The sequence below is a fragment of the Marmota flaviventris genome, chromosome 18 (assembly GCF_047511675.1).
Source record: "Marmota flaviventris isolate mMarFla1 chromosome 18, mMarFla1.hap1, whole genome shotgun sequence".
In the NCBI taxonomy this organism is placed as follows: Eukaryota; Metazoa; Chordata; class Mammalia; order Rodentia; family Sciuridae; genus Marmota; species Marmota flaviventris.
In genome coordinates, this window is record NC_092515.1 from 3,552,084 (window position 1) to 3,579,478 (window position 27,395).

Genomic DNA, 27,395 nt, shown 5'->3' on the forward strand with positions numbered 1-27,395 from the left:
TGGAGACACCTACAATGACCACACTGGAGCACGTGCACTTAACAGCTGATATCCAATAACTCCTATTCATAGAAGTGAACGAAAACATGTGGAGGTTAGTCCCTAAGTCCCTAAAGTGGATTTTACCAGTGGTCACTGCGATCCAGACATCCAGCAAAAACTGTCATGGACCCAGTAAAAAGGGACATGGATCAAAACTCAAATACCCACTGACAGAGTTCCAAAAATCAGCCAACACTAAAACCCACCTACTGGATGATTCTCATTTAGAATTGTGCACCACCTCTAGAACAGGAATACACACTTATCTAGTACAGGAATACACCCTTCCAGTCTATCCCACCCTAGGATAGGAGAAACAAAGCTAAATCTACTACAACTGGCTTATTTAGACACTCAAAGGCAAAAGGATTGGTGTGTAGGAGAAGAACACAAACACAGTGAGTAAAACAACCCCAGCTTTGACCCAAGGACTACAACGCTGAAAAAATCAACAAGGAAAAATCCATCCCTGCCAACATTTATGGCCACCTCAACAGAAACAAGTCCTTTATATCTTACTAAGAATTCTTCTGTCTTTTTTCTTATCTTTTTGAACCTTTTCTTCATATGCCCATTTTTTATTTTTTAACTTTTAAAATAATTCAAGTATCATTTCATTATATTTTACTATTTTGTCATTCTACAATATTTGTGTACTTGTTCTCACTGCATGGATGTGTTTGGAAAGATAGATATATTTGTACAATTTCACTCTCATACTCACTGCTTTCTTCTGAACCTACTTACTATTTCTTATTGGTTTGACAAAGGTGGGATGTGATTAAATAGGGGTTGGAGTTGTGGGACCTTACACCTGCTTGTCTGCTCATTCCTGGGTTTTTGTCCCTCTTATTGTCCCGTCGTCATTGTCCTCCTTATTAATAGATAAATTCACCTTTCCCCTCTTTCTTTGTTTTTATTATTTTTGAGGGGGGACTGAGGATTGAATCTGGGTGCTTACCATGAGCCACAGCCCCAGCCCATTTCAATTTTTGTTGTGAATGAGGAGTTGAATGTTTTCTCTCAGCTGAGAGCTGAAGAGGAATAAGGAAGGAAAAGGGGGATTCGTTGGAGACAGAGGGAAACCAGTGGAGTAGAGAAAGGAGACCAAAGGGAAGGTTGAAACCAAAGGGAAAGGGGAGGGACAGAGGAAGGACAGTGACAGAATGACCAGGGGGAGGCCAGTAAAGCTGAGGAGAAGGACTGAAAGGGAGGGGCATGGAAAGTCCTGAGGAAGTCCTGGGAAATCACATCTACCAAGTGGTACCATGCCCATGGACCAACCCAATGAATCATTTACAAACTCCCCATGATTCACATAAAGTCAAATGCACCAATTAAAATAATAGAAAGATGAAAAAATAGAATAGTAAATAAGTGGAGCAAGGGGAGGAAGAGGAAAGGGAAGGCACTGCGGCATGGATTCCCACATGGGGACCTGTGTGCCACCATCAGACCCAACGTCTGAGCCTAGTTTCAGATGGGTCCCCTCCTATTTCTACATACAAAAGTGTGATTTACTACAGATGTTCCAGAACGTGAATAAATACTTTCAAAGCCTTCACATTGAGTCTATATGTTCCTTGTTACTGGTTAACTCAAATAAGACCCCTGGGGAGCAGCCATGGCGGTTTTGACCCCAGATGGCTGCAGTCCTGTCCACCTGAAGCTATACAGATACCATTCAACAAAGGAGTCAGAGAGGCTTGCCTAGACAGGAGGAGCACAGTTCATTGAGGGTCGTGAAAACACAACTCATTTTTAGTTAAGGTGAAATCTGGTACATTCTAAATACAAGATGCCACTTCAGTTGGTAAAATGTAAATCCTACACATACACACTCTTGGCTCGTACTTGATCAGTTCATTTCATGGTTGTTGTCCTCGGTTTCCAAAAATAAATTTTCCCATTTATATTTGGCATATAATGGCAGTTTCTTTTAAGATGAGAAGTGACAGATATCTCTGCTGCTATTTGTACCTCACAAGCGGTCCTCAGTGACCTATCAGTCTCCTCCCATGAAAATGTGTCTCCCTGTGTTACACCTGCTCATCCTGACTCTTGGTCAAGGGGGTACAGCAGTCTTTTGGAATAATCCAGTGCTCATCTCTGATACCAACAAATCTGGATAAAACTGACCTGACTGCATTAATCATGATGACTCAGATGACAGTTTTACATCTACTATCTGGCATTCACGGTGCTCTCAAATTTATACCATATTATCACTTAAAAACTGATGTTCCTGATCTTTCAGGAACTTCCAGGAATTTCACCTAATGAAGCAGCCCCTCGCTAGACAGGGTCTTCCATGATAGTACCTTCATCAAGGCATGTGAAGGTGATGTAATGAAGGTACATGAACAAAAGTAAGATGGCAGGGAAGGGCAGAACTGGGTAAAGGACCTGGGGAAAGAAAGCAGAGCAGGCACAGTGAGGCAGAGGAAGAGAGAAGAGGAAACAGGAAGGGCAGAGGGGGCCAGAAGAGAAGGAGGAGGAGAAGGGAGGAGTCCACACTGGGACCACAATACCATACTATTGGGACCTTCTAGCCAGAGGACGCAAAAGTCAAATAGCTTATGAATTACCTACACTCAACTATTTTGTTCTTGCAATGGCTAAAGGACTAAGACACCATGACAACTGGGTCATAAATGATACAATGGAAAACCTTGTCCTGAAGTCCCCAAGAGAGACAGTGTTTTGGTTGGAGGTGAGAAAGGCTTTGTTACTTCAGTAATGTCCTTCATGGATTTCTCTGAAACCAGGTGGAAATAACTGCTCAGCTAGCAGAAATCTCATCCAACAGGCAACAGCCAAAGCTGCTTTTGTGTACATGCTGAATTTTCTTCCTACAAACTCGGACAACTCTGCTCCATGGGAAGCAAACAGAAGGAGAGAGAAAGCTGGGGGTGCTGAGAGGCAGCTGCCATCTCAGGTCATCACCCTGTAGAGCAAGGAGGTCAAGGGTGGGGTGGGATTGGCTGCTATGTGATTTAATAAGATCCTGTGTGGACTCAGACATGGTGGAGAGCTGTGGAAAGCTGAAGAGGCTAACAGGCTATGGGACATGTTGTTGTCATTGTGAACTTCAATGTCACCTTGGAAGCTGTTAATTTCAACTCATCCCACTACCTAAGAAACAAAGTGGATAATGAGAAATGTGACCTTGAATTACCATGGGAAATGGTCTGGCTAATGAATCAAGATGGCCATTGGTGTAGTACACGATACCTGGTGGGTTGGGGATGGCTTGCGTTTCAATTAATGTCTTGTTAGAAGCGAGAGTCCTGTAGCAACACATTCTCTATAGAATACGTACAAAACATGGATGGCCCATGCAAATACACAGCAAGGTGCTGGGGCTGCAACAAAGCTACACCACCCAGAGCAGGTACTGTGCCCCAAGTGGCTTGGCAGGCAAAGCCACCAGAAGGCTAAAGGATTCTGGTCCTCAGGGACGGACCTTGAAAACACTGTAATTCTAAGCCTTGATCTCAGAAGCCGGCTATCATTCAGCTTGAGGTGAGAAGGATCGAAGTTTACATTGACCACATTGCCATAGAGGCTTCAATTCAGCCTTTTGTCACCACAATTTGGTTGGAAAGGCCTTTGAGATTGATTCAGGTCCTCAGTGTAATTATATACTATGTTGAAGACATCATATCAGAAAATAAAGCACAATCCAGGTAGGACTGCCTAAAGAAAATAGGGATGCCACGCCCAAGGAGGCTGGTGAGTAAATCCTGCCATGTTCAAGAGGACCAATGGGCAAAGCACTGGGAACTTGCTGGGCATCCCATGGGTACCTGGAAATAAACTGCTGTCTTTCCCTAACACTAGAAGTAAACAGGGAGCATAATCCACATCTGGGAATATTGCTAGCTGCTCCCCCAAAAAATTGCCCCCAAAGAAGATCACATTGGAACAAGGGCACAGACAAATGCAGGCCATGCCTGGAATGCAAAAGGCAGCCTCTTTCTTAATACCTCTGAACCCCTATAATCCACATTAAGACATGATTTGGGGAGAGCTTGATTGCCTTGGGGCTGTAAGTTGGAGCTGACTGACAAAGCCCGTGAGTGCCACCTTGTGGAGACTTCTGAGATGGCAGACCAAAGAATTTCTGAATGCTGCAGCATGATTGACAGGAAGGTTCAGCTGCTTGCTAGTTTACTGCTGAGCATTAATAAAACTTACCTTATGATTCAAAGACAGAAAATAATCCTGGGACATGGAGTAACCACAGTGACTTGGACGATGTCAGAGAAACACTCTAATAAGGAATGCAATGCCCATTAGAGTTTCAAAACAAGATAGGACCCTGGGTGTACTGTGCTAAACACTAGGAGAGAGGAAGAGGGCACAACAACGAGAGATGGAAGAAAAGAAAAAGAAAAGATGTACGAACATTTTCAGAGTAAAATGTTTTATCTGTGTTGTAGAAAAGATATACCAACCCTGAACCATACCACATAACAAATCAAAACTTTTTTTCTGAAACACACCCACAACTTGATTTTAAGGATTTTTTTTCACATTTAAATTTTTATTCTATTTTATTATTCTAATAAAAAATTTGGAATTCCTGAAAATCAGAAAAGAAATATAAAGAACCTCATTCCTCCACCATTCAGCTTCAATAGCTCTCAACTTTTGGTGAATTTGTTGGATTTGTTTTGTTTGGGGGTGGGGGCTGTTTTTGCCTTCCTATCACATCATGTGACATCCAGACTCTGGATAAGCCCTGGCCCAACTGGACCATGAACTTGACAATTGCTGCTCAATATCTTGAAGATTAACAAATGAAGTCTTTCAAGAAACTTAGAACATCTTTCTGGTTTTACAATAGGAAAAATTTCTCAAACAGGAAAAAAAAAAACATTTATGTAAAGAGGGAAAAGATAGTAGAGCGTGTTGAAATTAGGAATTTCTCATTAAACGCGAAGCTCCTTTCACAATCACGACATAAAGTTCATTTCTCGTGGCTGTTGATAGAGTTCATTGTGGCAGCAGATGCAGTCTCACTGTCCAGCACGCTTGGAATGGGGCTGTACATAACTGAGCTCAGAATGTTCTATGGAAGTGACTTAATAAACACCTAAAACTAGTGTAGAAACATGCAAGGTACATGCTTCACGCCTGATTCAGGGTTTTTCTATTCCCCATCCAGGAACAGCAGAGCATGGATGCATAAAAGGGGCCTGAAGCTGGGAAACACCCCGAGACTATTGCCCCTGTGTTCACCAGGGTCAAGTCAGGGAATTATAAAAAACTAAAAGAGTTATGTACCTAGCAGAAGGGTGTAAAAAGAGACAACGGTGCTCACCAGAAGGAGGATGGTTTGGTGGCTCTGAACTCAGGGGAGGACCTGGGGGAGCTGGTGTTATGAACATACCACATGTTTCTGCTTGTGACTGCAAGGGTGAGCCCCACGGAGCTGCTGGCCCACAGAAGGAGCCCCCCACCCACCCATCAGGGAGAGACAACAATGCTGCCTGCAGGACTTTTCTGGTCTTTGATGATGAACAGCTGAACTGCATCCAAACTCTTTATGTGGTGATTCCTGTAGATTATTCCAGTCTTACTCTAAGCATGGAGGGGTGCTGAGAAGGTCCACTGATCCTACATGTTAGCAATGATTTATCTAATGTAGGCTGGGTAGCACATGGACTACAAAGCTGTGTCCTTAACACTCAAAGTCCGGGTTTCATTGTCACTTGCACTGAACACCAGCAATCAGGTCACTGTGCATTAGGAACCACCAGGGATTGGTGGGGTGGGGGAAGAGACCCTGCCTCAGTTTCCGAGGTCGGCTCACACTCCAGGAAGTATTCTTCCTCTCCATGTGCCTTTGGCCCTGGACAAATTTAGATCCAGAAGAATTGATTTCCTGGTATGGTTATTACCTGGATCCTGATGCACCTCTTTCCCTCACACACTCTGCCTCTTTTACTGGAACAGGGGTAATTCTATATGCAAAGGATGGAAAAAGTTTCAGCTGTATTTCAATTAAAATACTGTGAACAACATAAAATATCTGTCTTACTGAAAGCAGTAATTGGAAATACCTCATCCATTTTATCATGATTGTTTCAGAATGTAAAGTTTAAAAAGAATCAACAGCTAGTAAAGAGATATAAGAAGGTTTATGAAGGGATAGAAGATTTGTGGAGAAAAAGATAAAGTTTGTCAAGGGAAATAAATACAAGGTTTCTCAAGGGAAAGAGATTTAAAGTCTGAGTAAGAGATAAAAACGTTTGTTTAAGTTGTAAAAGGCTTATTTGTAACTAAATTGGTTATATATAATTAGTACAATCAAAGTTATTTAAGGATTGTTTTTCTTTTCAAAAACAAATTCCTAATCTATGAGGCTAGAGGCCTTGAACAGGGTCTCTGGCATGGAACTTGCTTATAAAAACAGATCACAAAACTGCTTTTTTTGACAAGCATTTGTTACATTTCAAGAACAAGCAGTCAAATGCTTTGGACTGTTGTTTCCAAATCAAAAGATAGAGAGCCATAGTTAATTAAACTTCCAAAAGGGGTTGAGAAAAAATAAAATATTGCTCCTTTCCCCAGACACAAGTAAAATATTAACGTACTATTTAAACCCAAGTTTAATCCTCTATATGGTAAAGCAATAAGGATTTTTTAAAACATTAAATTGCTCGTACTTATCAAGATAATTTCTTATGTCTGTGAAGTTTTAGTCAAAAATAGGTCTTAAAGAAATTATTATTTGTCCAACTCTGATAAATTATTAGAGTATTATGCTACTTTTCAGACTCTAATTTTTTTTCTTCAAAAGTTAAACTTGGTTAGTATAAAAACACCAGTGTAATTATGGTGCTGTTAGCTGATTTCTTTGCATTCTAAAAGCATTCATATATAAGTCTTTAAAAAATAAGGTTTAGGATAACATTTTACAAACCTGGTGTTTTCCAAATTAAATTTTTCTATAACATTGGTCTATTATGAAAAACAAATTCAGATAAAAAGTTATATATGTGATTTTAATACTCTTTAATTAAATAAAATAATCTGTCACAAATAATTAAACTCTGTGTTACTCTCCACATTGAGAGTTAAACTTAAATATATATTTTCATAGACAATAAATAAAGCCTATTTTATTTAAATGTTCATAGTAGGAGATGTTAACATATTTTGCATCTTTCCCATAAGTGTTAGAGGCTCTCTTGCTTTGTTTGATTTTTATTTCAGATGTAATGTTAATTTGCTAACTAATTCACATAGACTCAAAAAATGATACATAAAAACTTATAAAATAATATTTTTAAAAAGATTGAAATTATTTTCAGAAATAAAACACCTTACCTAGAATTTGTCAAGAGACAAATTCACTTGGGTTCATACTCTGCCTCTCACCTTATTCCACGTTAATAAAACCACAAAAGTTTATTTAAAGTTAAGTTCACAAAATATATTTTTGTTATAAATTTAGTACAATCTTAAAATAAATTTTAAAAAACCTTAATATATAACTAAAGTTTGGGGATTTTAGAAATATACTGTTTATTGTCTCATAGTATTGTACAATCTAAATATGTTTTTATTCTGTTAAATTTCATTTTGTATTTTCTCTGTAAACTTTAGAACTGTCTATTGAACAACAACTCAAAGAAAAGACCACAAACTCCAACTTTAAATCAAATAAAGCAAGTTTGTATTGTGTACACAAGAGCTGGCCAGGACTGTCTCACCCAAAACCCTGGGCCAGAGTACAGCACCCCAGCACTCCAGGAACAAGGTTTTATAGCACAAAAAGTTGCAAAAGGGGGTGTCTTGAGAACTTACAGATAACGGGATTTTGACAAGCATAATAAAAAGGCATATGGCAGGTTAATGATCTATATGACATGATATTTCAAGGTAGAGAGTAAATTCAGATCCCAACATCAGGATTTATGAGAATCCACTAAGGTTTCAGAGAGGGTTGTCATCTGGTCAGGGGAAGCCAAGATTTATGAGGAACTACTAAGTTTTTAGAGAGGGTTGTTATCGGGTCAAGGAGAGCCAGGCAGGGATGAGTTCAAGGCAAGGGCAGGCATTCCAAACAAGTTTAGACATCTCAGTAATTTATAGTAAAACAGAAATTAACTTTTCATAACTTTGTGACCATATGGCTCCCAATCTTAACAGTGAATTAGGCTGGGTTCATCACTGTCATCTGTTAAAAGTACAAAAGGCCTCTTCTTTTTATATTTAGACAGCTTAATTATAGGTATGTGACTCAGCCACAAAACTTACAAATTGATTTTCAGAAGTTAATAGGAGATATTATTTGGTTAATGCCTAGCTTACAATTATCTACTGCTGATCTGAGACCTTTGTTTGCTACATTGTGTGAAGATCCCTCTCTGGCCTCACCTCAACAGCTCACTGCTAAAGTAAAAGCTGCTTTATTAAAAGTTGAAACTGCTATCAAAAATACACAGTTTACTAGAGTTAATTTAAAGAAATAGATATCTTAATGCTTGCTACTACTCATACTCCTACAAGTGTTATACAGCAATATTCAGAAGTTATAGAAAGGCTTCATCTTGCTCACTCTCCTCAAAATACTTCAAAAATATTCCATGATCTTTTTGCTCAGGTTGTTGTTAAAGGAAGCAATAGAGTTCTGCAATTAGTGTGAGTTGAGCCTTTTCTTATTGTAGTGCCTTTTTCAGCTCAACAGCAATGGTGGCTTTGGCAAACTTCACATGCTTGGCAAATAGCTTTTGCTGATTTTCCTGGCCAAGAAGATAATCATTATCCTCATAGCAGACTTATTCAGTTTGCTGAAACAAATTTTTATTTTTCCAAGAATTATACCTACTCCACCTTACACCTGAGGCACTAATTGTGTTTATTGATGGCTCCAGTTCATGAAATACTGGCTACTTTAGCTTGGCTCATATGAAGTGGTGCTGAGTTCTTACAAATCTGCACAAAAAGCTGAGCTTCAAGCTCTCATTAATGCTTTAAGCCATTTTGCTAATGAATCAGTTAATATTTACAGAGACAGTGCTTACACAGTGGGAGGGGAGTGCACATAGAAGCATATGCAATCTGAAAGATTGTTTCATTTATTTCTGACCCTACCAAAAAAAAAAAAAACTCCAAGCACATCAATATCCTTACTTTACTGGATACATTAGAGCTCATCCCAAACTTCCAGGTCCTTTGGAAACAGGAAATGCTAAAGCTGATCTTCTTGTTGCAGTTTGTAGACAGTTCAATCCTTATGATTCTGCTCAAGCTTCTCATTCTTTACATCCAACTGCCACCACCAGTTGCGCCAATCTGGCAAGTTCCAGTGAAGGGCGAAGGGGGATAAGAAGGATAAAGACTAATGGACTCAGATGTGAAGATAAAGTGGGGTACAAGTGGAATGCTGCCCCCCATAGAGAATCAGGCCTGAAGAATTATACCAGCAACCCTTCTTTATATATGTCTCATTAATCAGATTAAAGACTATGCAAGCATTATTCTTTGTATTCATGAAAGTTACAGAGTTAGCAACATTATGCAGCTCATTCCTCAGTTACATTCTACAGTTGCAAAGGCAATGTTAGGAGATTTGTGTAGCTCTCAAGAAAGTCCATTGTTGAATGTTTCTGTTATGCTGCCAGGTTCCAGTGCAGCACAGCGGGTGTAACATTGTGGATCTTTAGCAAGAGAGTTCCCTTATGCCCAGGAGCTGTGATCATTCTCTCAAAGACCCTCCTCATGGAGGGCATTCCCACAGCAACTAGGCATCCTGCACCTTTGCACAGAAACTTTCCCAGCCCAAGCATGCCACAGCCATGAAGTCATCAGAGACCCCAATATCAGACACTGCTCCCCCATTCTCTATCACCACTCTCCACAAACTCTCCACTGCTTCTACCCTTTCCAGGGCCCTTGCTTCACCTCACTCTATCTCACCCACACATGGCCACTCTTGCACACTACTACTTCACTGAATATGACTGACAAGATAGCCTTCCTTAAAGTACCTACATGTGGCATGTGGTGAGGAAGTGGGTCCTTTGCAAGTGGCAGCAGAGATGGAAGGAGGAAAATACAGAAAAACACCGACATCCCACGCACTCAGATGTCTGCAGACAGTGCTCTTTCCACAGGATCCCAGCTGATGGAGGTGCACACACACCTGCTGACCATGTGGAGACAGATGTGAGGGGGCCTGAGCCAGCCAGCTTCCAGCACTACCGCAAGTACCTGAGACAGCCAGCTGCACAGAGGAGAGGTTCCCTGTGGCCCTGGAGTGGTTGGCCCAGTGCTCTAGGGGCTGAGGCAGAAGGTGCCTTGACAGAGCAGAGGCAGAACACACTGCTCAGCTCAGGGGTGGGAGTGAAGTAGAGAGGATGAGGAGCTGGGTTCCCACCACCTCCTTCAAGGGCACTCCCCAAGATACTGAAGAACCTCCCACTGCACCCCAGTTCCTAAGACTTCCACCAGCTCCCAATACCACCAACCTCCAACACATGGAACTTTACGGGCATTCTAGACCCAACAACAGCTCTCTGTGCCTGGTCCCCGAGGCTCATGTCCATTCCCAAGTGTCTCAATGCCTTCACAGGGTAAAAGTGGTAAAGGACAATTGTGAGCTGTGTGAACATGTTAAAACCTATGAGTGTTCAGGTTACACATAGGTTGGGGACACACGTTTGCAATGTGTTAATGTAAATATGCAGGAAGGTTAGAGTAGTAACCTTCCTGTCCAGAGAAGATCATTAATTTCTAAATGGGGGCATGTAGTGAACGGTTGCATTTGTATTCTGGGAAAAATGAAGGATTAATTTACACCCATATTTTATGTTTCTTCATTGATTACTAAAGCAAGCTGGCTTGTGCTGAACTATTCAGGAGAGAGTGAATGTGCAGGCTCCTGATAAGCACTCAGTGCCTTTGAGTTTCTGGGAGTCACAAGGACAAAATCTTATTCTAAAGCAAGTTGTAGATCCTGCCTGCCAACCTCCTGATGCCAGTGAGATCATTTTTGAGAGACACTAATAAATGATCACTCTTCTATGGAAACTGATTTGTCTGATTTTTATTCCTACTAGGCAGGAGGGAAATCCATAGGTAGAAAACAATCTTTGTTAGAAAGCTAGCAGCTCACCAACTTCCAAACATCAGCAAGGAGCTGTGCAAAACCCAGTGGGTCTCTGCATTACACTATTCTCCTCATCTTCATCATCTTACTTACACCTTGAAAACCTTCCCAGGTGACGGGTCTGGTTTCTCTGCTCTTATTAAATGATGTCACATTTCAGTGTCCTGAAGATTAAAAAAGAACACCTGCTCAAGTAGAAGATGTCTCACAGGAGGAGAAAATCCAGTGAGGCCCAGGAACTAGGGGCCAGTCCCTCCAGTGACAGATCCTGGTGTTTCCTGCTCTCAGCACGTGAGCCCTATCTCCTCAGGGATCAAGGAAATTAAAGAACTTCCCACACTCTGCAGCCGGCTCTTTGGAAGTGACAACTGTGAACTCGCCCTTGCTTCTGGGGCATTGGCAACAGGGAAAAAGGTTTTCACAAACATCCTCAGGCCCAGGAGCCTGTCCTGTCATGGAAGCTATAGTTTAAAAGGTCTCTGCACTTCTGAGGGGAGGGAGCACTCACACCAAAACCCACATGCCAGGTTCTGGCTGCCTCTCTCCAGACACAGGAGTCCTGGCTGCTGTGATCGTCCACTGAGCCCAAGTGCAGGAGCCCAGAGCACCCAGGTGAACGCTTTTCTTTCATCAGAGAGGAAGAAGTGAAGCAAGGAGGTGGATCAGGAGTCTAGGTAAGTGACCATGTGGGCACCGTGGTGTCTTCAGGGTTTCACTTGGGTCCAGCACCAAAGCCACACAGGCATGAGGAGGAATCCCTGAGGAGGTCCTGAGCTGTCAGGAGACGTGGGTCAGAGGCCCTGGACCAGCACCTGGTGGCTCCTGGTGTAGCTCACTGTGTTCTACAGTGACAGGGGTGTTGGGGTTCAGCCTAGTAGGAATCACAGGCCAAGGTTAATGTGCCTGAGGACTTAGTTCCAGCTAAATTTGATGGGCAGTCTGCCCTGCAGGGACACGACTTGAACATTCAGGGTGACCTCAGGGGGCCCTTAACACTTCCATGCTCACGTTACACAAGAAATCTCCAGCAAGCCTCTGATCTCATGCAGAATCTACCTCCCAGGGACAACCAGCAAGCAGAATGCTTCCCTGGTTCTGGGGTCTTCAAGGGCTTCATGGACGCAGGGATCTTTTCCTACTGAAATTGTTTACGTTCAGTTGATTTGGGTGAGACTATTTCCCAGCTCCCATCAGGATAGCCGACTTGAAGGAAAAGGTCGGATTATAGGAATGGGTTTCACGTGGCATACTGGGGGGGGAATGCATGTTCTGATAGGTTTTCTCACTTCAAAACTTAAGTTCCCTTTCTCCACTTATTAATCTTTAACTTTTGTTCATACCCATTCTAACTTGTGTGATATGATTCACATTCTGCTTTTGACTTTATTTCCTGGTCAGGTAACAATGTTAATTAACTATTTGGTTGATATTAATCTGTTTTCCATTTGAATTTCTACCATTGAGAAGTGTATCTCCCTAATATCTGCCCATTTCTAATTTGTATTATTTGGACTTGTTCTTATTGAATATGTTGAGTCTCTTATACATTGTGGGTATTAATCCTTTGTCCAAAGAAGTACCTGCAAAAAAAAAAAAAGAATAAAATTCTATTTTGTTTGTTGAATCTTTGCTGGAATTCTTGTTTCCCTTGCTGTGCAGGAGCTTCTGGGTAACACATGAGAAATGAGGAGTACCAGTAAGAAACAAGTTTGAGTAACAGTTCTACAAACACAGATAGACAGAAGTGATTTTTGACAAATCATTACCCTGTGCACGGTCACCAGTATCATATCACACACTTTAGAATCACTGGGAGAGAAAATCTCAAAGTCTCCACAAACAATGTTAACACCAAGGAGACGGAAATGTTCAGGCCATGAAATAACCAGGAAACATTTTATGCTCATAGAGAATTACCTCAGTGTACCCCATAGACAAGGACAGGAAAAGTAAAAACAAGAAAAGTATTGTCAAGCCTATTCCAACAATTCGAATGTCCAAAATCAACTTATTATTTACTCAAGTGTCCACATACAGGGGATGTGAGTCTTATATTTTTAAATCTTCCACAAATCATGCACAGTAGTTTATAGTTTTACCTATATGTATTTAAAATAACATTAGTGTATCATGTGAAATCAGTGATATTTGGTTTATGTCCTATAAGAATTTGAAAGATATTACTATTGCATGTGCCAAGTTTCAGCAGACAATATAGATTCCCATAATAGGTGTCATTTCTGACATTCATCACCCTTTCACTGTAAATGGACATTTGTACTCTTTGAATATACTTGGCATAATTGTGGATCTATATAAGTTTATATTTCGGATGCACTTAAACTTGATTAAAATATCTAAACTTTTACTCAAAAGGGTCATTTTTCTATATAATAAACACTGATGCAGAATTCAAAACTTGGTTTAAGGTTGTTAAATAGAAAACCACTTGTGTAAGATGAAATAAAAATTGTTCAATATGCCCCTTTTTATTTGAGGAACCCAGCTAACTAGCTTGGTCAGAGGAACACAGTGTTGAAGAGCATTCCCATGTTCCCAGCACAGCCAGGTTCAAAATAGCACATTGACATAGAAAAGGTTTGAATTTAGACATACAAGCCCCCTTCAATTGCTTAAGTGTTGCTCACTTTTACAATGAAAATAACAGGGTCACCAGCTTCGTGGAGTATGATGAACACAAGACCTTCTACTTCTGCATTCTTTGTGGTACTGGCCCCTGTTCTAAGAGAATTCTTACAAATTGTAATTTCAACACTGAATACACCTTGTTTGTTTAAAAATGTTTAAGTAAATATTCTAGGTGGGACCTAAGTGTAGGATATTGGACTGCAATGCATATGTAGCCAATCCTAATATTCCCATGCAGGAATCTCTGGCTCAGAAGATGAACATCGGTCACTGGGAGCTGACAGGATGGCCACCAGGGATCTGGCAATAGAAATGGTGTTTTTGTCACAGACGGTAGTTGGCGTTCTAGGCAATGTCTCTCTTCTTTATCAATACCTCTTCCTTTACTGCACAACAAGCAGGTACAAGTCCCTGGATGTGATTCTCATGCACCTGAATGTAGCCAACACCTTGGTCCTTCTCTCTAAAGGAATTCCTGAAACAATGGCAGCTTGGGGGTTACGAGAGCTGCACAGTGACATTGGCTGCAAACTTCTTTTCTATCTACACAAACTGGGCAGAGATGTGTCCATTGGCACCACCTGCCTCCTGAGTGTCTTCCAGGCCATCACCATCAGCCCCAGGGACTCCAGGTGGGCAGAGCTGAAGGTGAGAGTTCCCAGGTACAAGGGCACCTTCCTCACCATCTGCTGGGTTCTGAACATGATGCTGAGTATCCTGGTACCTGTCCATGTGACTGGCAGAGAGAGCAGCAGAAATAACACCAACAGAAGGGACTACGGGCACTGTTCTGCTGTCTTTCAGGACAAAGTCCCAGGCACAGTCTACCTATTGTTGGCATTAGTCCGGGATGTTTTCTGTGTGGGGCTCATGCTCTGGGCCAGCGGAACTGTGGTTTTCATCCTCTATAGACACAAACAGCGGATGCAACATGTTCTCAGGAGCAATGTCTCCCCCAGATCTTCCCCTGAGTCCAGGGCCACGCAAGGCATCCTTGCCCTTGTGGGGGCCTTTGTGTCTCTGTCCACTCTCTCCTCTGCCTTACACATTCCCTTGGCTTTTGTAAAGAATTCCATTTTGTGGCTGGTGAACACCTCCACACTAATCGCTAGGTGCTTCCCAGCAGTCAGCCCCTACATTCTCATGAGCTATGACTCCAGAGTGTGCAGGATCCAGTGTGTCCATCCAAGGAAAATGACAACCCCTAAGAGTGTAAGAGAAACATAAATTGAATGTATGTTCACAATGGCTATTTGCTTATTCATTCATATCTCTCAGAATAGAAGCACAATTTTTTGAAACTGTGGTATCATGTGAGTCCAAAAGACAAAAATTTGAGTTTCTGCCTCGAAGTAAACTTTGAAATGTATAGCAATTGTGAATAGTGTATTGTCATGTTAATATTTATGCTAGTGTTATTAATGTCTGCATATGGGTAGCCCATCTTATGTGGAGTTATAATAATAGAAGATACAACAATCCATGTTGTGAAGTACTCACTGACGAAGTGTCATTTAAACAGTATTGAAAATTTTTTTTATATTTACTAGCATTAATATTATAGGAAAAACATCCATAAAAGAGGAACACAATTCAAGATGGTCATCTTAAAAATGGCCAAAATATAACTTCTTTCCCAGAATAGTGAATAAATACCATTGAGCTCCTATCAGGGAAAGGTCAGTTTCAGAGATTAAAGACAACGCAAGCAAATAAGCATTCTCTACATGGCAGTTAGAGGGATGATGGTCACTTAAAAGGAGACTGTCATGAATACCTAAAAAAGAACTAATAAAATACATAAAAATAAACTTCACAAGTGTGCAAACATACACACACAACAAAGAGATCTCAAGGTTTATTTAAAACATTGCCATCTAGTGGCCAGATTAAAGTAAAGTAAATCAAAGAGGACAAAATCATTCACCATTGACCTTTACATGTCTTCAAGGAAGTGTCCCTCTTACTTGAGGGAGTGGTGTCTGATTGGACCTATCCCTGGAGAAGAGAGATCTCTGAAGAAGGGTTCAAGGAGGTCCAGGAGGGGAGGGGGTTCCACCCAGGACCAGCAGTGTTCTTGGCATATGTGATGGAGAGTTTCAGGCCCTGCCACACAAAGGGACAGAGGTTTATTCAGGAAGTGGATGCACTTTCAAGAGAGAAGGTGAGCTATCTTGACAGTGAGAAGCACAATGTCAGCTGTGGTTTCCATGTGGATGGAAGGGCAGCACTGAGGGGCTGCCTGGAAGAGGGGCTGGGGAGCAAGTCTTTCCTGGGCTTCCCCCCATTTTGGAAGGGATCAGCCAAGGGCATAGCATTCAGGAGTTGCAATGGTTCATGGGTGTTTTTCTTGCATTTCAATTGTTTAAGGGCACTACCTTGCTAATTCAGCATCTTTCCATTTATTCCCAAAATCCTATCTCAGATCTGGGTCAAATATTGGATAAGTTTGTGGGGAAAAACAAAAGGATTCATTAGAACTCATATTTTATATTTTCTTTAATTACAAATGCAACCAAAACTTGCTACTCAAAGGTAACATAGAGGACTGTGGAAACCATGAAGTACTCTTCAACTGAGGAAGTACATCAGCTTATCTGATACTGAATGAATTAAAGAAACGGCTGGTTAAACCCTCTGGTCTCAGCATTGCTTTCTGTAAAAAAACATGTTTATCTATTTCTGTGGGTATTATCCCACTTGGACTTCCTACCCTGCTGGAAGGGATAAAAATCCATATTCATAAAGGTATTTTGCTGAAAATCTTGCAGATCAACCCAAATGTCCAAATTGATGGGAAATGAATTCTGGAAAAAAAATCTAAGTAAGACCCTCACCAAACCCCTTGCTTTGAAGATAATAAATACAAACACATAATTGTTCTTTAGGTCATTAGCAACTGATAAAAGGCTTTCACAAACATGTTCCATTCCTCAGTCTTGTATTTCATTAATGCTACTTAAAAAGATATTGCAGCCTGGGGGAAGGTAACAGAAACTGACAGAAACACAGTTCAGGGTCTGGCTCCTTCTCTCACATACAGTACTGACCACTGGGACATCAAACAGAGCCCACAGTCCAACAGCCACCAGACCCCTGTGAATATTCTATATCTCCATCAGACACAAAGTCTGTAAAAAGGAGGTGTTCTGGAGTCTGGGTAGGGATCACATTAGGGGAAGATGAAACAGCATGATACACACACTCACAGAACGCACACCAACTGGGCCATAGATTCTGTGCATTCCCCCAGCTGCACAGAACAAGCAAGACTTCTGAAGCCTGAGCTAAGCTAGGGAGCAGAGATGAGGTCCTAGACCCTACCCCACGTCCTGGCAACTGCTGATGTTCTTCAGTGCGCCTTGCAAAATGGTGACTCTGTCCCCACACTGCCATTTGCAGAGGAAGAACGTATGGAGATGTGACTGTGCCGTGCAGTCCCTGTTGCAACTGCCAGCCTACAAGGTCAGGTATGGAATAAGGAACATCCTCATGTCCCAGATCTCCTTGCAGAGAGGCTCTGGCTGAAATTTAGCCTCTGACCACCTGGTCCCCTGGCAGACAACTCTGGCCCACCCTGAGCTACATGGTGAGTGAAACTTCTCCGTGGCCCTTCAGGGAGGAGCAGAGTGGATGGTGTTCACTGCACTGACAGGAATCCTGGCAGAGAAAGGCTGTCCTTCAGAGAAGATTGTGGAAGAAACTCTGTGGATTGTGCCTTCCAGATGGGAAACTACCAGAAGAGGTGAGATTCTGGGGCTGGCAATGGGGCTGCTGAGCTTCCTGATCAAGCGAGGCAGAAGCTCCCTGAGCAGCCGGGGACTTTGGAAACATGCCTGGGACCTGCTTCACCCTGACACGCTGCTGTAAACTGTGCTGCACTTCGAAGTCCTTTGGGTTTAATAAATTGACTGTTTGCTCATAGTTCAGAAACAAATTAGACACACATGTATGTTTTCCATGCTATTCACATACTCACAGATATTTAAAATGTAGAGAAGGGGATGAATATCTGCTTACAAACTTATTCACTCCTGAATTTGTCCCATCAACCAGCTGCACACAGATAGGGAGAGGACTGCAGGATGGTGAAACACCATGATACACACACACTCACAAAACTCACACCGAATGCAACTCCCATTCAAGATTCCTTTATGAGGTTTCCATAAGATTTGCTTCTTGATTACCTCCAAACACCCTGGAAATAATTAGCATCACAGATTCCTGGATCTGGCCTAATGCAGAAGACTGTGATTCTGAACTTCCCATTACCAAAGCCTCATGGTGTTTGGAAGCTCATGATTCCATATGCTCCAAGGATTCTCCAACCGGCCATGCCAGTCTGGGTACATGGGCTGAGAGGACTCCCTGAGGCCCTGCAATGCTGAGGCTCTGCCCTGTGGTCCTTCTACATTCCCCAGTGGGTGTCCCTGGACTGTTGCTTCTGGGTCAGGGAAAACCTTGACAGCATCGTAGGCAGCCCAGAGTTGAAGAAATGGCTCTCATGTGTGGTATATTTGGACATCGCTGGTGGAAGCCCACTTGAGCAGTTCTGCCTTTTCTTTATTGACCACTTTCTGTTCATTGGCTGTGGACCACCCACCAGGAGGCAGCCTAGATTCTCCAATCTTCTCACTTTTTAGGACGAAGTCCTAGAAAGACAACAAAGTCCCCAAGGCAGAAATAGGACTTGGGCTTTGGTCCTGCCACTGAAATCCCACCCTAGAGAATCCCCTCTGCCTTTTATTGATTCAGGACTGTTTCCTTCAAACCGAGAAAGGAGAAGGGAGGGTGACAAAGCACCACCTCTGCTTTCCTCCCCCAGGTTTCTTAACCTTCACTGCAGGATAGAATTATCTAGGGGAGGAGGTGAACACTCCTGGTCCAGGTGGATTGGGCATGACCTGACAGCAGCTATCTAGGGTCACACCACCATGTGCCCAGAGAAACCCCGGTCTGTTTCCCCCATAGTTTTTCATGAACAATAGCAGTAGAGTGGTTTGTGTAGTTCTAAGATTGGACTTGGGTGTCCTGGGGGCCAGGAATGTGCCCAAGGACTTTGATGCCGGCTGGGGATAAACCAGGTACAGACCTTGAGGATGAAGTCACCTTGGTGCTGACCATTATGTGCACCCTCCTTGTGACCCTCATGCAGGGTCCTCTTATTCTCCCTCCCTCTCTTGTGTCAGAGAGTCCCAGGGAACTGTACTCTGGGCCAGTTCGGGTCTGCCTGCTTCCCTCTTCCCTCCAGGGTCCACTTCTGATGCACCAGGACCAGGTGTTTTAGAGCAAGCCTCCCGCCAGACTGAGGAAAGGAGCATCTTGGGTTGGGACCCAGTCCTGAGCAGTTATTACAGCTCATGAGGTGGACTCGGACACAGCCACAAGAGGAACCAGGCTATTTTCCCTCTACTGACACCCTTACTCCACCTGAAACACCTGGGTGGGTATTAAAATGCAGATACTGACTCAGAGCAGCAGCTGCTGATGCTGGAGGGATCAGGTGTGTGGCATATATACCAAGGTCCTCTTTACTCAAGTAAAGAAATTTGGTGATTAAAACACATAGGAGTGACCCATCTTTGTATCCAGCCATTACATGTTAATTACAAAGAAAAGCTAACATTTACAAGAAAGCAAGCCCAGCTGGTCCAGGGGTTTTTAAAATGGAGTCTATGCACCCTTAAAACTCCTAGATACAATTGAGGGAGTCCATGAGCCTCATGGGGAAAGTTATAGAAAGTTTTCAATATGTTCTGGCCACAGCTCTTCCTTCCGTCAACTGAATGCAGACAACAAAGTCCAGCCTGCCTGCCTCACTACATGACTTGCCCACCACAAGCTAGACTTTCCCTCACACACCACAATTTGTGTAAGTATCACAAATACTCATACTCAGCACAACTTTAAAGTATTCATGGTTATGAGACATGAAAAGGAAACTATTTTGATGCATTATTAAAAAATATGACATATTCTTTTACAAGTTGTCAAAGATACAATTGGTTTATTTGTCAGTCTAAAAAAAAGAGATGAGCTTGAAGTGATGAGGAAATATCAATGTGTCCTAGGTCAGAAAATGGACAAATATTGAGAGAAGTCAACCCAACACAATTTTAGAGTGACATTTAATGACAACGGGGACCAAGCCAAAGGGAAAATTCCCTCATAAGTAAGATACTAATCTAAATTCAGACAAGTATGATAATCACAGTGACACACTATTATTTACCATGCGCCACTCATTATCTAAGCAGGTTACATACTTCAATATCTCAACAGGGAGATAGATCACTATCTGCACTTCCTAAATGAGCTCAGACACCAGGCCTATCTCATAGAATTCAGTGCAAAACAAACTTCATAAGTGCTAGTGAGCCATGGCCCTCTTCAGGACTCTGGATCCATTCATTGGGCACAGAGCTGAACAGTTCAAATCTTTCAATGAAGTCACCTACAAAACAAAAGTCCCCAAGAAAGAAGAGCATATTCCCCATGTGCTGAAGGCAGTGAGAGTTCCCAGCGGAGGCACTCAGTCAGAGTCAGAAGGTGAAGACTCCAGGTGCCACTGTTGAAAAGACACACAGCTCTCCCCCACCCAATGACAGGCCTGGGGCGCAGTGTCTCTGATCTCAGCCAGGTGGGTGCATGCACAGATGAATTTCATAACTTTCTATTGACATGATGTTGTGACATCATTCCTTGGGTTCACTCAGGGTTTCATCCTATTATGTCTAATTTTCAAAGGATTTTATGACATTTTCATAAGCCCCATATAAATGGGCTCCAACTGGCCAAATGATCGGCAGTTATCCACTGATCCCCAGGTAATGTCAGGTCCACTCTGGGTACACACATCACAGCCTGGGAAGTGCCATTCATGGCACAGGGCTGTTCCCAGCCTCTTAACCCTCCTCCACCTTTCAGTCACTTCCAGTTCCTAGGAGGCTGAGGACTGAGTCTTCTCCACCATGTAGGGGTCTCACTCCTAGTCACTGTCCTCAGAGGAGGAAGACACCAGAAGGTCCTCATGGAGGACACTCCTTGGGACACAGGGAGCCAGTTCCTCAGGCTCCTTCCAGACATGAGGGCGGGGGGCAGCCAGAGGGGACTTCACAGAAGGAATGCCTGTGAGAGCCAGGCTGAGCCTGGGGCTGGGCTGACCCTTGTGCCTTCTCATGGAGCCACTTTCCTTGGGTTTCCCCTGAATGGGGCTGGACATTAGAGGCAGGAAGACAGTACCACCCTGTACTGGGCTCAGGCCAGGTGAGAAGAGCAGAGGCTGCAGGTCCACAGTGGGCTTCCAGCTTGGAGCCTTAGTGGTCGCCTTGGGTGCTTGTTTGGGTGCCAATCCACTTGTACTTGGGGTAGCTGGAGGAATCACCTGGGGACTCTGGAAGGACTTCAGTTTCTTAGGTTTGCTTCTGACCACACTGTTCACCGGCCTGGAACGCAACTGTGAATCCCCGGCAGGATGTTTCCTGTGTGCCTAGAGGTCAAAGACAGGACCAGGGTCAGGCTGAGCTACATCATGGGGCAAAGAGCAGACCCTGTAGTTGTGGGCGTGGAGCTGACAGCAGGGCGGGGGCAGACAGGGACACCCACCTCACGTCCCTGGGCTGCTCCACTGCTGCTCAGCTGGGGATTCTTGTTGTGAGACCATGCAGGGCCTAATGATCTCATATCAGCTGTCTTCCCAGCCGGAGGGCCTCTGAGAACGGGGTCCGGGGCATGTCTCCTCTTAGGTGCTAGGACAGGCAGCGGCCTGCAAGGTTTCTGTGGGACAGGGATGCTCAAATCAGACACCTCAGGATTCAAAATTATCTCCCTATGGAAAGTGCCACCATATTTCCCAGGCATTTAACAGAAACTATGTGAAAATAGCTAGCAGTTTAGGAAGAAGGAAAATGCCCACCAGTATAATAAATAAGACAACAGGGACATTAGGGTTTCATCTAAATCAGGGATTTAAAAAGCCCAATACTAATCTGGGCTGTTTTTCTGTTTGGATTTGGTTTGGTTTTATGGCCTAACAATTTGATTTCTTCCCCATCAGATATTACTCTTTTGACTATCAATTAAGTTTCATCACATATTCCGTTTTTAAGATCAAGAAAAGGAGCCTTTTTCTCCACAATATGGAGAGTACAATGGAAAAAACTCTTCTGAAGGGCGATTTGGGATTTTTATCAAAAGTGTACGAAATGCCTGTAGATATACATAACAGGGTCGTGTGACAAAAACATGAGGTGCACAAATTTTTTCCCCTTTCATTGGGAGTCAGCTTGGAAAAAAAAAAAGCATAAAATATCCAAATAAAGAAATATAAAGTGAGGCACAGTGGTGCACACCTGTACCCCAGTGGATGGGGAGGCTGAGGCAGGAGGATCCCAAGTTAAAGGACAGAGTCAGCAATTTAGCAAGGCCCCAAGCAACTTAGCAAGACCCTGACTCAAATAAATAAATAAATAAATAAATAAAAAGATCTGGGGATGTGGCCCAGTGGTTAAACACACCTGGGTTCAGTCCCTGGTCCTGAAAAAAATGAATGAAGAGGTGAGGAATGAAAGGAAGGTGGAGGAAAGGAGAACAAGGAGGAGGAGGGAAAAGAGAAAGAAGGAGCAGGGGAGGAAGGGAGGGAGGAAGGAGTCTGCATATGCAGGACATCCTGCAGGCCACCCTCAGTTGCAACGTAACCCTACTAGGGGCATAGAAGAGAGCCAATCAGGGCACCCGGTTGTGAGAGCAGACTCACCCTCATGGGGACAGGAGATCCTACAGTTGCCCTCCGGATCCTCGCCATCTCCTCTGAGGACCTCTTGGGAAGTCTCTGGGGCAGAGCCTTCCTCTGCTGCTCCTCCTGCCTGCAGAACAGATCCCGAGAACCTTATCTGACATGCCTGACCTCCTGTCCACACCAAGGATGAGGAGCCAAAGGCAATTCCAGAGCTCGGTCCCAGCCCTAGTGTGGGGACGAGGGAGGCAGGACAGCCCCTGTGCACTTCTTATCTGATGTTGCACCTTCCCTTATCCCAGAAGCAGCTCCCACTTCCAGGAATCCCCCTCTCCCCTGAACTTCTGAACTCCATAATTTCACTAGACCCCACTGCGGCTCTGCCTGCTCTGAGCAGCATTCCAAGTCCCCACACACCAGGGCTTCTCAGCCCCACAGTGTGCTCTGGGTGTGGCCCCAAGATGTGCAGCACTGGCCTGTCCCTCTGGCATGTCCCTGTCTGTGCTCACAGATGGAGGCACAGAAGAGGGAGGGGGAGATACTGAGGGTGCAAAGGCCATTCTGATTCTGCAGCATCCTCACCTTTGCCCTGGATCCTTCTCTCTCCTGACTACATCATCCTGGCCTCTCAGGGGCTGGGGCTTCCTTGGCTTCAGGTTTTCCTTGTCCTTATTTGAGTCCAAGGGCTGCCAGGAAACGGCTTGAGCACAGCACTTCCCTGGGCACCTGAGGCTGTGGGGAGTGTGCCCAGAGGCTCCGCAGTCCTTGCACGTTGCCTGTGGAGGAGAGACCGCCTGCTAGTGAGTTGGAAGCAGCCACAGGCAGCCTTCAGAGGTCAGGGCAGGGACGGGTGTTTGGAACCTAGATACATGGCCTACAGTTGCAGGAAACTCAAGATCTCATGGTCCTACCCAGAACCTGTCAGGCACCCAAGAAGGAAGGACTTTTGTGTCTAAGGGTGAGGCCAATAAATCAGAGTTTGGCATTGCACAGACACCAGGCTGGAGGTGACACCAAACAGGGAATGGGGTTGTTCCTCAGGGGCTCTGAATGGCCAAATTGCTGCATGAAGACAGCACAAACCAGGTCCCTGAGATACGACAGAGCAGTCGTCACAGACACAGAGGGCCCTCTGGAGACCCGCTCTCTGGGGTCCATGCAGAACCCCCTTCTCCTAAGTTCCAACCCTACACTTACCACAGTGTCCTCCTCCTCTGGTGGGCGAGCCCATTGCCCCTCTGCTCCCCTCTGTCGCTTCTTCAGGTTCTTATCTTTAACAGCTCCTTGAGGTGGAAGATGTGTGTAAACACCTGACACAGGTGTCACAGCCCTGGGCTTCTGCTCAGTCTTGTTCATTAATTGATTGTTAGATTTCCTGGTGATAATAAAAGAATTTTTCAAAATTATACAAACACAAGAAAAATGTCCAGCCTACACCCAACTCCAGAGGGGAGGGACTAACTGACACCAAGTCACACCCACCACAATCTGGTATTCTCAGAATTAAGGTCCCATTCTGTGATCCTCTGCCAGCATCGACCAGCTCCCTAAAGGAGACGCTGCCTGAGAGAAGCCCACTGACTTACAGAGGGCAAAATGCCATGTGCACCCTTGGCAGGAAAGTGTTCTAGGCTCTGAGTTTCTGCCCAGCCTCTTACTATAGGATGAAAGTCTCAAACAATATTTATCAAAGCCAGTAGACAAGAAGCCAATAACTACTGGGTTTTCCCAATTATATGCAAAAAAGCAGAAAACCCAACAGTGTTATTTTGGTTTTTATTTATTTTATTTGTTTTGTTTTGTTTTATTTTTCTTTTGTTGTTTATTTCCTTGTTTCTTTGTTGAATTTTTGGTACTGGGGACTGAACTCAGAGGCACTCTACCACTGAGCCACACCCCCAAGCCTATTTTGTATTTGATTTAGAGACAGGGTCTCACTGAGTTACTTAGTGCCTTGCTTTTGCTGAGGCTGGGTTTGAATTTGACATCCTCCCGCCTCAGCCTCCCAAGCCACTGGGATTATAGGCGTGCAAAACTTCATCTGGCCAGAAAACCCACTGGTTTTACAAAATAATTTCTTAATCAGAAAACCAGCCAGATGCAATGACAAAGCATTTCAAAGCTCTGATATGTAAGCTCATGAGCACTTTGGGATGTTTCACAGAGACCCCATAAGCACACGGCAGGGTCCACGGGGAAGATGGCACAACGCCACACCAGGACAAGCAAACTCAGGGTACCTGAGCAAGCCAACAATAGGTGCAAACTTACCCCTAGGCAACTCAAATGTAAGCTGTGTTAGAGTTAGCAACACGCAGGACAGACACCCCCAAGAGAGTTCAGGCAGAAATCTGCTGTCCACACCTGGGCACCCCCAGCCTGTTCCCACAGTACTCCTGACGCTGGACCTACCCTTTCTTCTGGTCTCCTCCTCTATGTGAGATCGTGCGGGGCCTGTCCACCAAAGGCTGGTATTTTCCACTGGTGACACAGCGGGCTGCTGGGTCCTCTCCTGGCCTCAGGGGGAATCTCAGCAGAACTTCCACAGAGGCGACAATCATCCATTTCTCTTTCAATACATCGATCTGATGAAGAGAATCAAGATATAGTTCAAGTTCTCTAGGCAGGAAGAGGTCTTGGGATAAAGAGATGAATGAGCTCCTGGTTCCTTTAGTTCTAATGATATGTAATCAATTAAAGTCTCTTTAGTCCACAGCCCACCACGAGGTGGATCATGACCTTTACGTGGCACCAAAGGGCACCACCTGAGAGTACAAGGACAAGGCTGATATTCCACAGCAGTTGCATGCACCTGTGTCCATCCTGTTGGTGCCTGCACATTCTAACTGGCCAGCACTCAGGTGTTTGAAGTTTTTAAACCATGAACACCCACCCCCAGCCCAGGCAGAGAGCCTGCCTCAGAATGGACTCTCTCTTCGACTCCACCCCTTCCCCAGCCTCTCACTAGCCCCAAGGTCTCGCACACTTACGTCTCTTTGTGGGATCCCACACTGCTTTAAGAACTGCCTCCCCTGTTCCATGGAGAGGGTGTTGGGATCCATTGGTGCTGATCCTTCCCAAGGGGTTCTGTTTCCCTAGAGGAGAGAAAATGAGACCCTGAGTTCCCCACATCCCTGGATTCTCCCGCACACAGAGGCACTGAGGATTCTGTCATTCCCAGGAAGCAAGTCTGCTTACTAAACCTACCCTGCTTTACACAAGGGGAATGCAGAGACCCTCATACCACATCATACAATGCCTAGGAAAATTGTCATGTCATTGGCTTCAAAGACAATTCGATACACTGATAGCCACCAACTTGCAAGCTTAAGGCAGCACGTTTCATACCTTATGATGGTGCAAAAGTGGAATCTGTACTATACAAACCTTTGCATTTTAAACTTTGCTTTTTACCCAGACTAACAATACTTGGCAGGATACTCTCTGACGATGCTGGGCAGTGGTGCCAGCCATTTGCAACTCCCAGATAGCCACACAACCACGAGGTAACCAATGGGCACTCCACAGTGCACCATCCTACCAGTGTTTGTTGGACACCAGCATTCAGTAAATGACAGGAGATGGTCAACATGTGTGGGGAATAGGCTTCTTTAAGTATTCTGAGCACATTGAAGGTGGGCATGACTAAGCACCAGGCTCTGTAGGTTGAAGGCTTTGAATAAATATTTGCCTTATGCTATATTCAATTTACCGTAGATTTGTTGGAATGTAATCACATCACAAGATTAGCTATATTAGAAAACTGGAAAAGTAGTCAGGCATGGTGCCAGACGCCTGTAATCCCAGGGGCTAGGGAGTCTGAGGCAGGAGGATCCCCCAGTAAACAAAAAGGAAAAAAAAGAAAGAAAGAAAACTGGATGTTTTCAGTCTGTATTCCCCTTGGTTATAATTTGACAAAATTAGCATGGCCTGATGGCACACACCTGTAATCTTAGTGGCTCCAGAGGCTGAGGTAGAAGGATAGTGAGTTCAAAGCCAGCATCAGCAAAACTGAACCACTTAGCAACTCAGTGAGACCCAATCTCTAAACAAAATATAAAATAGGGCTTAGGTTGTGACTCAGTGGTTAAGTGCCCGTGGGTTCAATCCCAGTACCAAAAATAATAAAAAATTAAAAAAAAATCAGACAAAATTAAATAAGGCTAAGCCATGTCACTCCATTGTAATGTTAAATATGTCGTAACTTATGAAACACATTCAATGAAATTCCTGAAATCGAGTAGCTTGAAATAAACAATGAAATTCAAATAGATATCATAAAGTCTCAGTAAAATTAAATATAAAGCGTTTTGTGGACATCTTTATCAGCAGTGTAAATCCTGCATTCAGGGGCAAGTCTTCATCTAAATGACCATGTTCTAAAATGTAAAGGTAGGCTCAGCTTATGAATTAGAGACCCAAAATCACATCATTAAAAACAGAAAAGAATGGAAATTTTTACCCAAAAATAGATTCTAAGGAAAAAATAACTAAAATATGACAAGATCGAGGGTTTCTTTGAAAACAATAGGACATCTTATAACAGGCTGTCATAAAAAGATACTAAATCTGTTGGAAAAACTATGTTAAGAAAACAAAAGACAATATTTGCCACAGCAAAAGAAAAGAACAAATTCAGAAATTCTATGAGGGAAAACTTATTTTAAATAAAAAATAAAGTCTGATTTGTTTTAAAAATGCAAATGATTATTTGAAATCCAGCAATTGAAGAATAAGAAGGGAAGGACATCTCAATTTCAAGATCAGCATGGACAATTTAGCAAGACCCCATCTCAAAATGAAAAATACAAAGGGCTGGGGATGTGGCTCAGTGGTAGA

General features: G+C 43.5%; 2 protein-coding genes across 2 annotated transcripts; one reads left to right on the top strand and one right to left on the bottom strand.

The window, feature by feature from the left end:
* Window positions 1–14,104: 14,104 nt before the first annotated feature.
* On the top strand, window positions 14,105–17,689 carry LOC114083997 (vomeronasal type-1 receptor 4-like). Its single transcript, XM_027925199.2, has 2 exons — window positions 14,105–15,031; window positions 17,438–17,689. The coding sequence occupies exons 1-2, from the start codon at window positions 14,105–14,107 to the stop codon at window positions 17,687–17,689; spliced, it is 1,179 nt and encodes a 392-aa protein (XP_027781000.2).
* Window positions 17,690–20,810: 3,121 nt separating this feature from the next.
* Window positions 20,811–25,618, bottom strand: LOC114083996 (protein FAM90A27P-like). Its single transcript, XM_027925200.2, has 7 exons — window positions 25,547–25,618; window positions 24,969–25,141; window positions 23,754–23,931; window positions 23,139–23,332; window positions 22,578–22,686; window positions 21,428–21,598; window positions 20,811–21,311 (listed from the first exon to the last, which is right to left on the bottom strand). The coding sequence occupies exons 1-7, from the start codon at window positions 25,616–25,618 to the stop codon at window positions 20,811–20,813; spliced, it is 1,398 nt and encodes a 465-aa protein (XP_027781001.2).
* Window positions 25,619–27,395: the final 1,777 nt, after the last annotated feature.